The sequence below is a fragment of the Phacochoerus africanus genome, chromosome 3 (genome assembly GCF_016906955.1).
Source record: "Phacochoerus africanus isolate WHEZ1 chromosome 3, ROS_Pafr_v1, whole genome shotgun sequence".
Taxonomy (NCBI): domain Eukaryota; kingdom Metazoa; phylum Chordata; class Mammalia; order Artiodactyla; family Suidae; genus Phacochoerus; species Phacochoerus africanus.
Genome location: NC_062546.1, coordinates 133,451,924 through 133,466,619, shown reverse-complemented (window position 1 = coordinate 133,466,619; position 14,696 = coordinate 133,451,924). Strand labels below are relative to the sequence as shown.

Genomic DNA, 14,696 nt, shown 5'->3' with positions numbered 1-14,696 from the left:
ATAGGCCGGTGGCTACAGCTCCAATTCAACCCCTAGCCTGGGAATCTCCATGTGCCGCGGGAGCGGCCCAAGAAATAGCAACAACAACAACAACAACAACAACAACAAAAAAGTATTCCATCCTGATCAATTTTTTGGAAGAATGTTAGAAAGACTGGTGCTAATTTTTCTCTCTATGTTGGCTAGAAATCGCTAGTGAAGCCATTAGGTTCTGGCCTTTTTCTTTGCTGTCAACTTTTTGGTCACTGTTTCAATCTCCTCGTTAGGTACAAATCTTTTCAGATATTCTATTTCTCTATGTTTTAATCTTGGTTAGGTGTATGTTTCTAGGAATTTGTTAATTTTATGTTGTTTATCCAAGTGGTTTGTATACAATTGTTTACAGGGTTTTTTTTGGGGTTTTTTTTGTTTTTTTTTAATGGCTGCACCTGAGATATACAGAAGTTCCTAGGCCAGGGATGAATCCCCAGCCATAGCTGGGACCTGAGCTGCAGCTGCGAGAACCCTGGACCTTTTTAACCCACTGTACTGCACTGGGCTAGGGATTGAACCCATACCTCACCAGCAACCTGAGCTGCTGCGTCATATTCTTAACCCCTGCATCACAGCAAGAAATCCTATATATAGTACTTCTATAATTCTTTTTATTTCTGTAAAATTGGTAGTATTGTCCTCTCTTTCATTTCTGATTTTAGTTGTCTGAGTCTTCTTCTTTATGAAATTTAGCTAAAGATTTGTCAGTTTTGTTGATCTCTTAGAAGAGCCAATTTGGTTTCAATGGCTTTATTAGTTTTCTAGTCTCTATTTTACTTATCAGTGTTCTCATCTTTACTATTTCCTTCTTCCTGATAGCTGTGGGTTCCTAAAAAAGAAATAATTGCACTTTTTTAAGTTTCTTAAAGTGTAAAGTTAGGTTATTGATTTGAGATCTTCTCCCTTTCAGTAGTGCTTTTACTGTATCCCGTAAGTTTTGGTGTATTGTGCTTTCATTTTCATTTGTCTCTAAGATATTTTCTAATTTCCCTTGTGATTTTTCTTTGATCTATTGGTTAATTAAGAGTGTGTTGGGAGTTCCTTTTGTGGCTCAGTGGCAATGAACCTGACTAGTATCCATGAGGATGCAGGTTCAATTCCCAGCCCTACTCAGTGGGTTAAGGATCAGGTGTTGCCATGAACTGTGGTGTAGGTTGCAGCTGCAGCTCAGATCCCACATTGCTGTGGCTATGACATAGGTTGGCAGCTACAGCTCTGATTGGAACCCTAGCCTGGGAACTTCCATATGCTGCTAGTGCAGCCCTAAAAAGCAAAATAAATAAATAAATAAATAAATAGTGTGATATTTAATTTCTGCATATGTATGAATTTCCCAGTTTTCCTTCTGCTACTGATTTCTAGTTTCATTTTACTGTGACTAGAAAAGACACTTTGTATAGTTTAAATCTTTTTAAATTTACGGAGTCATTTTTAATGGCCTAAAGTACTGTCGATCTTAGAGAATGCTTCATGTTAACTTGAGAAACGTGAATTCAGCTATTGTTGGGTGGAATACTCTCTATATATCTGCTATTTACAACTGGTCTATGATGTTCAAGTCTTCTATTTCCTTACTGGTATTCTGTCTGGTTCCATCTATTATTAGAAGTGTTGAAAGTGAGATGTTGAAGTCTCCTACTGTTACTGTAGAGCTAGCTATTTCTTTCTTTAATACTATAAGTGTTTGCTTCATATATTCTGAAGTCTTAATGTTTGGTGCATATATGATTATAACTGTTGTATCTTCTTGATGACTTGATCTTTTTTTGCTATGTAACGTCTCTCCTTATTTTTGTAACAATTTTTGACATAAATCTGTTTTGTCCAATATTAGTATAGCTACACATGCTCTTTTTTGGTTACTATTTGTATAGAATCTTTTCCTATCCTTTCATTTTCAACCTAAGCATGTTCTTAATCTCAAATGAGTCTTATAGACAGCATATAGTGGATCCTTTTTTTAAAATCTATTCTGCTAATCTATGTCTTTCAATTAAAGTAATTACTGAATTACATTTAAAGTAACTACTGATAGGTAACTACTTTCTTCATCTTGTTCTGTGTATGTCAAATAGTTTTTGTTCCTCATTTCTTCTACTACTGTCCTTCTCTGTACCTAGTTAATTTTTTGTAGTGACATGTTTTGATTCTACTTTCCTTTTGTGCATATTCTATATTTTCTTTGTGGTTACCATTGAGATTACAAATAATATCCCAAAGTTATGACAATATATTTTAAATCGATACCAACATAACTACAAATGTATACAAAAACTTTGTCTTTATAGCTCTGTTCTCCCACTTCATTATTGATGTCACAAATTACATAGACTGCATACCCATTAGTAGAGACTTAAAATTATTTTATATATTTGTCTTATAAATCCTATAGAAAATAAAAGGCAGAATTATAAACCAAAATTACAATAATATGTTTTTATATTTGTATGTGTATTTACCTTTCCGAGGACTTTATACTTTTACTTGGCTTCAAGTTACTCTCTAGCACACTCTCTCTTTTCATTTCAAGTTGAAGGGCATTCCTCAGCTTTTCTTTGCCTTTTTTTTTAGGGCCACACCTGTGGCATATGGAAGTTCAAAGGCTAGGGGTCAAATCAGAGCTGCTGCTGCTGCCAGCCTAAGCCACAGCCATGGCAACACAGGATCCGAGCCATGACTGTGACCTACATAACAGCTCATGGCAATGCCAGATCCTTAACCTACTGAACCAGGCCAGGGATTGAACGTGCATCCTTATGGATACTAGTCAGATTCTTTCTGCTGAGCCACAAGGGGTACTCCTCCTCAACTTTTCTTGTATGTCAGGTCCAGGGTATTGAACTCCTTCCACTTTTACTTTCTCCTTCATTTTTGAAGGACTTTTTTTTTTTTTTTTTTTTTTAGTACTTTAAATACATAATGCAATTGCCTTTTGGCCTTCAAGTTTCTGCTGTGAAATCTAGTGACAGTCTTACTGGGGCTCCCTTGCACATGATAAGTCACCTTCCTCTTGATGCTTTCCAGATTCTATCTTTGTCTTTCAACAGTTTGATTATAATATGTCTTGATGTAGGGCTCTTTGGATTTATCCTACATGAAGTTTGTTGAGCTTTTTGAATTTGTATATTTGTTGTTCCTCAAACTTGAGAAGTTTTTATTATTTATTTAAATAATTTATTTCTTCAAAAGAATTTTTTTCTCCTTCCCCCCATAGTGCATATATTACTGCACTTGAAAGTGTCCTCTAAGTCCCTTAGGCTCTGCAAATTCTTCTTCATTCTTCTTTTTGTTCCTCAGTCTCCAATCTTTCAACAGACCTATCTTTATGTTTACTGATTCCTTCTTCTGTGATCTTGAATGCCTCTAGTGCAATTTTCAATTCATTTACTGTATTATTCGGTTAGAATTTGGTTCTTTTTAAAAATATTTTTAATCTTGTTTTTGATTTTCTCATTTTGTTTGTATTATTGTTTTCCTAATTTTATTTAGTTCTTTGATTCTGTTTTCCTTTAGCTCTTTGAGCATATTTACAACAGTTATTTTCAAGTCTTTGTCTAGTAAGTCAGATACATGTGTTTCTTCAGGTACTGATTTTGGAAATTTACTTTGCTCCTTTCAAAGTGCCATGTTCTCATTTCTTTGTATGCCTTGTAATTGTTGAAAACTAGGCATCTGAACAAAGAGTCACCTCTTCCAGTTTGCAGCCTGGTGTGGGTGATATTCACTAATCAGCAGGCCCATTAGCCTTGAGATTAATACAGTAAAGGTTTAACATTTTCTCAGGTATTTTCTGGGTGTGAATTGTGTTTGGGCCTGTGTGGATGATTCTTTTTTTCTCCTGATTTTCCCCAGCTGTTTGGAACTGTCCTAATTTCCCAGTCTTAACCCCAGTTTCGTCTCAGGGCTCAGATGTTCCACTGTATCCCTCTCCCAAAAATCTTATACCCAATGTTTACTGCAGTCCCCTCCCTGCAGTTTCCATGTGCTATGATGCCCACCACTGCCTTCCACAGCTTCTAGCCTGAGACCCAAACTATGCTGCCATTCTCAACTCTGAGCTCCAATTAAAGTGAGACAAAAACTCTGCTTCTTCCTTTCCTTCTTCCTGAGGGAACCAGGATCTGGGTTACTTCCTCCCAACTGCACCATGCCACACTGGTAAGGAGGTGGGTCAAATGCAAAGAGAATGCTATGAAATTTCCTACCATTTACAATGTAGCTTTTTCTTCACTAAGTGTTTCCTTGGTTGGTGCAGATCACTGAGTCATTTCCAGAGCTCCTAAAAAGTTATTTCAGTTTGTGTAGTTGTTTATTTGATGCTTTTGTGGAAGAAAAAGGGCCTGAAACTTCCTAGTTGGCCATCTTTCAACAATACACCAATTGTTGAAGCATACTGTTAGGAAGGGCAGCTAGGCTCACTCACAGTATACTACCTAGGGCCTTTTCTGTCATCAGAATGCCAGGCAACTTCTCCAAGGTTGTTCTCTTCCTTCTCTTCTTCTCTTCATTTTTTTTCTCTTTTCCCTTGGTACTCCTTTAACTATCACTCCAAGTATCATCTCTACAGAGATGACTCCCAAATGTGTATTTCCAACTAGTACTTTACTTCAAAGATCCATAATTCAATAGCCTGCTAAACATCTTCCCCAGTGATCTTCTAAATACTTGAAATCAAAATATCTAAATCAAACCAAATAATAACTTCCTTTACCAAAATCAGCATCCTCTATTTCTGTGGTTGCATCATCAATCTTCCATTCATCCAGGCTGAAAATCTTGGAAGTGGTAGAAATGGTATTTGTACTTATCTTCATACAAGATGTCTGATAACTTGTATATGTCATCTTATTACTAAAGATTCTAAATGAGGAATACCTAGTTTGATTGAACTTTTCAAAGTTCAACCTCATTTCTGGGAGTAGATAGATGAGGACAAATTAGTGATTTACACTTAGTACATTTGATAATTCTATAATTTAAAAAACAATAATGTTCCATAAAATTTAAAAAATGTCAAAAAGTATACATTATTCTCACAAAAATATTTCAGGAAAAAGTTGACTTTAAAAAATATAATGAATAAGATCAGGTGTTAGAACTCTTTTTTCATTGTACTATAAGTAATATAACGGCTAATAAGTCTGAATTTCAGCAAGCCCGGCATCTCACATTAAAATGGGAATAACTATGCTGTCTTCTGAGGATACAGATATCTCTGAAATACCCTCATATGAAGCTCTCTAGTGTCCTATCAACCTACTAAGGAATGGGTGATGGAATTAGATGTGGTAGAACAAAAAGATAAGTACGATATTGTTTCATCATTGCAATCTGGGCCATTACTTCTTTAAACTTAAGCAAAAGGCTATCCACAAGGAATTCAATTATAACAGTCATTCCTCAAAACAGTTTTCTCCCAAGATACTAGTCATTTCCTCACATTCAAGAATTTTGCTCTTCCTTTCACAACAGTCTCTCTAAATGCTCTACTACCATTCTAGGAGAATTGCTCTAGTGTTAAAAAGAGTTTCTGGAATTTTTCAATCTCATTCCAGCTACCCACTTTCACGACTCATTATGAAGACAGAAGATCCTAAACATTAATATTTACTCATTGACAATAACCATTCTTTTGAATTCTCACATTCTTCTGCTTTTCTGTATTTGCTTCTCTCACTTCATGAACATTTCAGCCATACATACTCTTTTTATTCTTAATCTATTAGACTCCTACACTACTTTTATCTGATTTTAGCTTATATCTCAAAGCACATAATTTCAATAGCTTTTGTATTACTTTCTGGCTACCTAACCAGAAATTCTTCTACTCTCAACTACTCTATACTCTCTTAATCTTGGATTTAGCCAATGCTTTCTTCCACTTCTATATAAAGAAAGTTGCTGAAAAAAATAATCGGCAAGTCTGGCACCACCTAAAATTCATGGTAAAGCCTGGATATACAACGGGAGCGCCTTTCTTCGCCTATTCTTGAGATATACAAAAAATACTTCCCTTTCCCTTCTTTAGGATAATTGTTGCTGTCAGTAAAGGTTTCTTCCACGCCAAAAAGAGATTAAATTACAGACATTTTTGGTTGCTTACCACTGGCCGAAAATTAATATTCAAAAACATTTCCTAAGTGGTAATTTTTAAGTACTGTGCCAGCCTACTTAGACTACACAGTGAGATTTATGGTGAATAATTACTTTCCTTCTGAGAATCTAAAATTTTTGTTGACAGAAGGTGCCTATGTAACCAACCCTTAATAAAAATCCCAAACTCTTGAGTCTCAAATAGGGTCCCCCATGCCAAAGCACTTTTTGTTTGTTGAGTGCAGTTTTTTTTAATGATTTTTTTTTTTTGTCTTTTTAGGGCTGCACCCGTGGCATATGGAAATTCCCAGGCTAGGGGTCAAATTGGAGCTGTAGCCACTGGCCTGCACCACAGCCACAGGAACACCAGATCTGAACCGTGTCTATGATCTATACCAAAACTCATGGCAACACCGGATCCTTAACACACTTTTCAAGGCCAGGGATCTAACCCACATCCTCATGGATGCTAGTCAGATTCATTTCCACTGAGCCATGACAGGAACTCCTATTGAGTGAAGCTGAAGAAGGGGTGCATTGTGTGACCCTTCACAGGAGGGAAAGAGTATAGGAAATCTGAACATGGATCTATTTAGATCCATCTGGTATCTTTTACATTAATGATCTAGCTGTGTATCTTTACCATGTCACTGTAATATATCTTAGTTATGAGTATGACAGTATACTAAGTCCTGTGAGTCCTTCTAGAGAATCACAGAATGTGTAAGTGGTATTGAGGACTTCCAAAACACAAAGTAATGATATTGAACAAGCAAACAAAAACTCCAAGATTATCATTTGACTGTATATGTTAATAAAATTTTGCTCTTTATTCTAACAGTATGTAAACATGGGAATAATATTAGGACAAAGGAGAGAATTTTATTTTTAAATAAAAACTTTTTTTGGTTGTACCTGAGGCATGCAAAAGTTCCCTGGCCTGGGATGGAACATGTGTCACAGCAGTGACAACAGCAGATCCTTAACCTGCTGAGTAAGCAGTAACTCCAAGGACAGAATTTTAAATCGGATAAAGTTAGCATTATAAGAAGTTCATTACTAAAAAAAAAAAAAGCTCATTATTTTCATTTTTCTCATTTTGCTGTAGAGCAGAGAAAAACCTTATCATGGACAAATAACAGACATGTGCCTGGGAACTAGACCAAATAATTTTTGTCTGGGTATAGCTTTCCTACAATTTACTTTCTTTTGAAACTGAAATTACTAAATAGACATTTTATATGTACAGGAATAACTTTAAAAAGCTAAACTTCTGGTAAGTCATTAAGGATTTCACTGAAACAGTTTATTTTTAACTGTTAGAGTTAAATAATGGAAGACTATTATAAATTAATAAAAACTTAGTTTCAGGATATTTTAAGATTTGTACAGGCTTCCTGTCAGCCAAATAAAAATGTAAAAATAAAACTAGCTGAGACAGTGACACTTCTTTCCATTTGTCATTTTATTTAAAAATTATTTATGGAAGAGAACATTCTTATCTTTCCTCAATACAATCACCTTAAAATGAATTTTTCCTTGGAGTTCCCATGAGGCTTAGCAGGTTAAGAACCTGACAAGTATCCACAAAGATGCACTGGCCTCACTCAGTGGGTTTAGGATCCGGCATTACTGTAAACTGCAGCATAGGTCACAGACACAGCTTGGATCCCACATTGCTGAGGCTGTAGCATAGGTCAGCAGCAGCAGCTCTGATTCAACTCCTAGCCCAGGAACTTTCATATGTTTCAGGTGTGGCCCTAAAAAGACAAAAAAAAAAAAAAAAAGAATTCTTCCTGTTGGTCACAATGGTTACTTACATATTTACTGGCCACACCCATGGCACGAAAAAGTTCCCAGGGCAAGGATAGAACCCACCCACACCACTGCAGTACTGCTGTGATAACTCTGGATCCCTAACCCACCATGCCATAAGAGAACTCCACAATGGTTTTTTTTTTAAAAGAGAGCAAATAAAATCCTTAAATTTCATCTATTAATATATCCCTGTGTTTTAGTTCTTCAGAGCACTTTCTAACAATATTTTGCATTTACCAGAATAAATAACTTTTCAAAATCAAAAACACATACCTTTTGCTGTAGTTCTTTTACTGCAGAATCTCTATCCATGCATGCCTGCCGAAAGGCTTCATAAGCTTTATTGAGTTGCTCGCCAATGTTTTTATCCATTCCACTCTGTCCTGTAGCATCACTATAAACACTGGAGTAAATGACAGGTCTGGAAAATAATTGAACAATTTAGGTAGCTGTTATGTTATATAAATCTCATTTTAAAAAGGTACCACAGAACAGTTCTATATGGTTTAGCATGAACATTATAGAATAAACTACTATAAAGTTTTATAAAGGCAAAAAAAGTCTCATCTAAAATCCTGATCAGGAGTTCCCTGGTGACCTATTGGTTAAGGATCCAGTGTTGTCATTGCTGTGGCTAGGGTTCCATCCCTGGCCCAGGAACTTCCACATGCTGTGGGCATAGCCACAAGTAAATAGATAAATAAAATCCTGATCTGAGATATTATGAAACCTTAACTTCCACAATTTTTAAATATTCTTTACTAATGTTTAAGGAGCAATTGGGGTTCTAGTTCCTAAAGATGCTATTTTGCAAATAGCATTCTATAAATGCAACCTAAAAATGGAAAAATATAAAAGGCCATTTGTTATTAATCCTTTATTACAGAAATGCACAGCATTAGCAATGTGAGAAGGGATTTCTTTTTACTAAATGGACAGTTACTCCCACTTACAAGGTGAATACTTGCTATAATGAAATTAGAGCAAAATTAAGTAGATAATAAATGTTTGTGGATGGAGTTCACACTGTTGTTATCACAAAGCAATTAAAATGTGTGAAAATGCTCTTATTTTAGCACAAAATCTAGGGAGAGTTGCCATTGGATTGTACATTAAAAAAGAAAAATCACATTCCATCAGAACTACCCCCACTCTGTTAAGTTTTCCAATTTCTCTGCTATTTCTGAACTACAGCTGATTTACTCAGTGGAGGTAATTTGGTTTTACCATCTCAATTTGCATTAACATCTCTAAAGATATTCCTTGACTCTGAGCAGAGGGTCATCTAATGACCCTGATTTTTTTCCCTTTAAGCTGTAAAAACCACACCACAGAGCCTCTTAATCCTTTGAACAAAGGATTTCCATCATTCTTAGGCAGTTTGAGGGATACGATCTTTTTCTTTCTGTGACTGGAAATCCTTTTCCCATCTCTAATCTTTCATAGCATCTTTTTTTCTTTTTTTTGGGGGGGGGGGGTTCTTAGGGCTGTACCCGCAGCACATGGAAGTTCCCAGGCTAGGGGATGAATCAGAGTTGTAGCTGCCAGCCTATGCCACAGCCACAACACCAGATCCAAGCAACATCTGTGACCTGCACCACAGCTCATGGCAACGCTGGATCCTTAACCCACTGAGTGAGGCCAGGGATTGAACTCACATCTTATGGATACTAGTCAGGTTCATTACTTCTGAGCCCCACAATGGGAACTCCTCATAACATCTTTATCTTTGGGTTCACATGTTTAAAATCATTTTAGTATTTTGCATTTCATATACCAAAATTTGCCATTTTAAAGTATACCCTTCTCTAGTTTTTAGTATATTCACTATGTTGTGCAACCATTACCATTATCTAATTATAGAACATTTTTATCACCACAGAAAGGAACCCTGTACCTATTAGCAGTTAATCCCAATTCCCCTCTTCCCCCATTACCTGACAACCATTAATCCTCTTTCTGACTCCAAGGATTTGCCTACTTTGGAGTAACAAAATATATGGCCTTTGTGTCTTTTTTTATGCAGCATAAATTTTCCAAAGTTTATCCATGTTGTACCATATATTAGTACCTCACTGCTTTTCATGTTTGAAGAATATTCCATTTTATAGATATACTACATTTTGTTTATCCATTCCTCAGTTAATGGGCATTTGGGTTGTTTCCATTTTTTGGTTATTTTGAATAAAGCTACTATTTGTGTATACATATTTGTGTAAAACTATGTTTTCAGTTCTCTTAGATACATTCCTAGGAGGATAAATGCTAGGTCAGATGATAATTATGTTTAACTTTTTGAGGAACTACTATAGAAGTTCCAGAAGTCCCCACAGAGCTGTATCATTTTATATTTTCACTAACAATGTACAAGAGTTCCAATTTCTCCAGTTTCATCAACAATTACTGTCCATTTTAAAATTATGTGCTATGGGATGGAAATGCTATAAAATTGGGTTGTGATTATTATCACTGTACAACTATAAATGTAGTAAAATTCACTGAGTTAAAAAAAATTATGTGCTAGAATCCTAGTGGGTGTGAAGTGGTATCTCATCATAGTTTTGATGTTCAGAATCTTTTTTTTTTTTTTTGTCTTTTTAGGGCCGCGCTTGCGGCATATGGAAGTTTCCAGGCTAGGGGTCTAATTGGAGCTGTAGCCACCAGCCTACACCAGAGCCATAGCAATGCCAGATCCGAATCGTGTCTGCAGTCTACACCACAGCTCATGGCAACATGCCAGATCCTTAACCCACTGAGCAAGGCCAGGGATCGAACCCGTAACTTCATGGTTCCCAGTTGGATTCGTTTCTGCTGTGCCGTGATGGGAACTCCAATGTTGAGAATCTTAATAGTGCTTACAGGTCATTTGTATACCTTCTTTGGAGAAATGTCTAATCAATTCCTTTGCCCACTTTTCATATACATATGTGCATATATGTGTATGTATACATATATACACATATATGTATGTAATATTTTCTCCCATTCTCTGATAGTGGTTATCTTTTCATTTCTTTGATAGTGTCCTTTGACCAGGAAGTTTTTAATTAATTAATCAACTAATTATTTTTTTTATTTTTAGGGCCACACCTGAGGCATATGGAAGTATCCAGGCTAGGGGCTGAATCAGAGCTGTAGCTGCTGGCCTACACCACAGCCACAGCAATGCAGGATCCGAGCTGCATCTATGACCTACAGGACAGCTCACTGGCAATGGTGGATCCTCAAACCAGCAACCTCATGGATCCTAGTCGGGTTTGTTAACCACTGAGCCATGAAGGGAACTCCCTTCAATTTTTTAAAAATAAATTTTAGGGAGTTCCCATTGTGGCTCAGCAGAAACGAATCTGACTAGTAGCCATGAGGACGCAGGTTTGATCCCTGGCCTCACTCAGTGGGTCAAGGATCTGGTGTTGCCATAAACTGTGTTGTAGGTTGCAGATGTGGCTCACATCTGGCGTTGCTGTAGCCTAGGCCTGTGGCTACAGCTCCAGTTCGACCCCTAGCCTGGGAACCTCCATATGCTGTAGGTGTGGCCCTAAAAAGACAAAAAAAAAAAAAAAAACCTTTTTATTGGAGTACAGTTGACTTAGAAAGTTGTCAGTTTCAGGTGTATGAAGTTTTTAATTTTGATGAGGTCCAATTTATCTATTTTTTTCTTTTGTTGCCTGTGTCATATCAAAGAAACTACCGCCTAATCCAAAAATCACACAGTTTCACCTATATTTCCTTTAAGGAATTTTATAATTTTAGCTTTTATTATATCTTTGATCCATATTGAATTAATTTGTATATGGTATGAGGTAGGGCTTCAGATTCATTTTGCACATGGCTATTCATGTGTCCCAGCATCATTTGTTAAGAAGACTATTCTTTCCCCACTAAATGTCCTTGGTACTCTTTTTGAAAATCAGTTGACTATGAACCACAATACTCTTTTTAAATACCTAGGTAATATTTCAATCCTATCAGCCAGTCTTTGATTTTAGGATACTAAATACACTTTTACATCATTTTCTAGGCTTAATAAAAACAATGTCAAAGTTTTTATCATGGGAATCACAGTGTCTTTACTTTGTACAGCAATGAAAGAATGATAACTCTTTAAGGCATTCCACTTAGGAAGTTTGTTTTCACTGCTACTTTTGATAGATTGAAAAGATGAAATATTGTAAGGATAATTAACATTGCCAGGATCTCTGATATGCCATGGACACTATGGAAACATAAGTAATTAGCATTAATACAAAGCACCACTTTGAGTATTTATTTAGATACCATTATCATTCAAAGAAGGACTCAGGGTGGTTTGAAAAACACACATGAAATTAAAAATAAGTATATAATGGAGTTTCCTGGTGGCCTAGCTACAGGGACTATGATATACTATAATATGCTCATTCAGAAATTAGATGATTTAAGTAGCTAAGTGGCTAGGTTGTCTTAACAAGCTGCAGATGTCGTAAAAATTGCCAATGTAGGAGGAGTTTCAGTCGTGGCTCAGTGGTTAACAAATCTGACTAGCATCCATGAGGACGAAGGTTCGATCCCTGGCCTTACTCAGTGGGTTAAGGATCCGGCATTGCCGAGAGCTGCTGTGTAGGCTGCAGAAACAGCTTGGATCCTGTGTTGCTGTGGCCGTGGTGTGAGCCAGTAGCTGCACCTTCGATTTGACCCTGGGAACTTCATATGCCACAAGTGAGGCCCTGGAGAGGAAAAAAAAGAAGCCAATATAAACCATACCTATATTTAAAAATCTGGGACAAACAAGAGCCTTGATCTGGGGACCCATCTAATTTCTTGTTTTGTCCTATCACTGACTGACCCTGTGACCTTAGTTCGGGGCTACTAAATCTTTCTGGACTCATTTTTATCTCTTCAATACCAAAAAAAAAAAAAAAAGTTGTTTGGATTGGATTTCTAAGAAACTTCTTTGTTCTACTGTTCTTGAGTCTGTGAATCTAAAAATGCCTGTCTGTTTCATCAAGAAGGTGTATTCTGGAGTTCCCGTCGTGGCGCAGTGGTTAACGAATCCGACTAGGAACCATGAGGTTGCGGGTTCGGTCCCTGCCCTTGCTCAGTGGGTTAATGATCCGGCATTGCCGTGAGCTGTGGTGTAGGTTGCAGATGCGGCTCGGATCCCGCATTGCTGTGGCTCTGGCGTAGGCCGGTGGCTCCAGCTCCGATTCGACCCCTAGCCTGGGAACCTCCACATGCCGCGGGAGCGGCCCAAAGAAATAGCAAAGACGAAAAAAAAAAAAAAAGAAGGCGTATTCTTGTTTTTAAAAATGTAAATACAGTACTAAAAATAGCTGCATCATATGCAAATAAATCATAAGCCTTCATTTCAGGTCCTTGAATTAGATCACACAAATGTCACTAGGAAGAGTTACTGAGTAAATTCCACATGGATGCATCTTATTTCCTGAAACAAGAATATATGCTGGGAAGATATGATTCAGGTCAATATAACTAAATAAATGATACAGTTAATTCCTATCTCACAACCAAGAAGAAAATTGGGTGTTACATCAATGACAATGACCAGAGAAAAAGGAAACTGTCTCTGGGATCAGCTAATTAAATTGGACATATTTCAAATATTAACACCCTGAACTTTAAAACCACTTGTTCCACTATTTTTTTTTAAGCATTTGTTAAGAGTAAAATTAATTTCACAATTTAAGAGGTAGTCACATTTCAGTTACATTTTGGTATGCCTTCTGCAAAACTTGCCAGGCTCCAGGGAAATAGTTTTATTTATAATAAACATGTTCAAACTCAAATTTAATGGACACTCTCATCCCCCAAACTCAGGAGGTCCAAGCTAGAGCAACCTCTGCCTTGGAAACACTCCTCTGGTTATGGTTTCACTCTTTTAAATGTATTTTAAGTAAAGTCTTCAGCGTTTATTTCTTTATTTCTGGGTTTGGTTTGCTAGTTTCCTCATACCACACAAAGAAAAGATGAATTCCTTGATGCCCCAGAAGGTAACTGGGTGAGCAGAATACAAAGCATCCCACCCCCAAAATAATCTTCCAGAAGCCAGGATAGTCCTGTCTTAGCCACCTCTATTCCTCTGATAGTAGCTCCTTTTTTTCCTTTGGGTAGTTCTGGTAAGAGGGAAAATGGAGGGCAGCAAGTTCCTGTTCTGCCTCCCAGGTCCAGCATGTGCTGCCCAGGAGGAAGCACTAAGAAAATCCCTGGCCATCAGGCTGCTTTCTCTTTCACTGATTCTTGGTTAAATAATGAAACTGTCCTAAGGTAGGAAAGTCAGCCTGCACAAGGGCAATTGTTTTCTTTTACCTTGGTAAAATCTTCTAGCCCCAAGAAAGGTTTGTCAACTGCTAGGGCCGAACTTTGATTTTAATAAAATATATACCATTATTATGCAACTAAATTAGAAAAAATGAAGTACTTGTTTGCTTAATACCTGTAAAGCACTGTGAGGGATGCAGCAAGGGGCTTTAGGGATCTTAGAGCTGTGTTCCTTTTACAAAGTTTTTTCACTAGCTCTTCATCTCCTATTATTCATATTCCCATTTGACTGATAAGGCTTAGAAGAGGTAAACGAACGGCCTGCATACAGCTGCCAAGCTAAAAGTGAATGCCTGGGACCAACACTTCGAAATTCTGGGTTCAAGGACTGTTTACTAAAGCTAGCAGCACAGTATTCTCCTAGAATGCCATGATGGATATTCCACTCAATAAAACATTTACTGAGTGCCAACTAAAAACAAAGCCTGGACCAA

The 14,696-nt window shown here is 37.0% G+C and overlaps 1 protein-coding gene across 7 annotated transcripts in view; it reads right to left on the bottom strand.

Moving 5' to 3' along the window:
* TANK (TRAF family member associated NFKB activator) overlaps positions 1 to 14,696 on the bottom strand; it is a 95,675-nt gene that overhangs the window by 46,065 nt on the left and 34,914 nt on the right. For 5 of the 7 annotated variants that reach the window (XM_047772731.1, XM_047772730.1, XM_047772735.1 and 2 more), the window contains exon 2: positions 8,218 to 8,365. In XM_047772731.1, coding sequence (XP_047628687.1) covers positions 8,218 to 8,316 — 99 coding nt within the window. In that variant the 5' untranslated portion in view covers positions 8,317 to 8,365. Of the gene's footprint in view, positions 1 to 8,217; positions 8,366 to 14,696 lie in introns of those variants that run through there. The other 2 variants (XM_047772736.1, XM_047772737.1) reach the window with 1 other exon arrangement.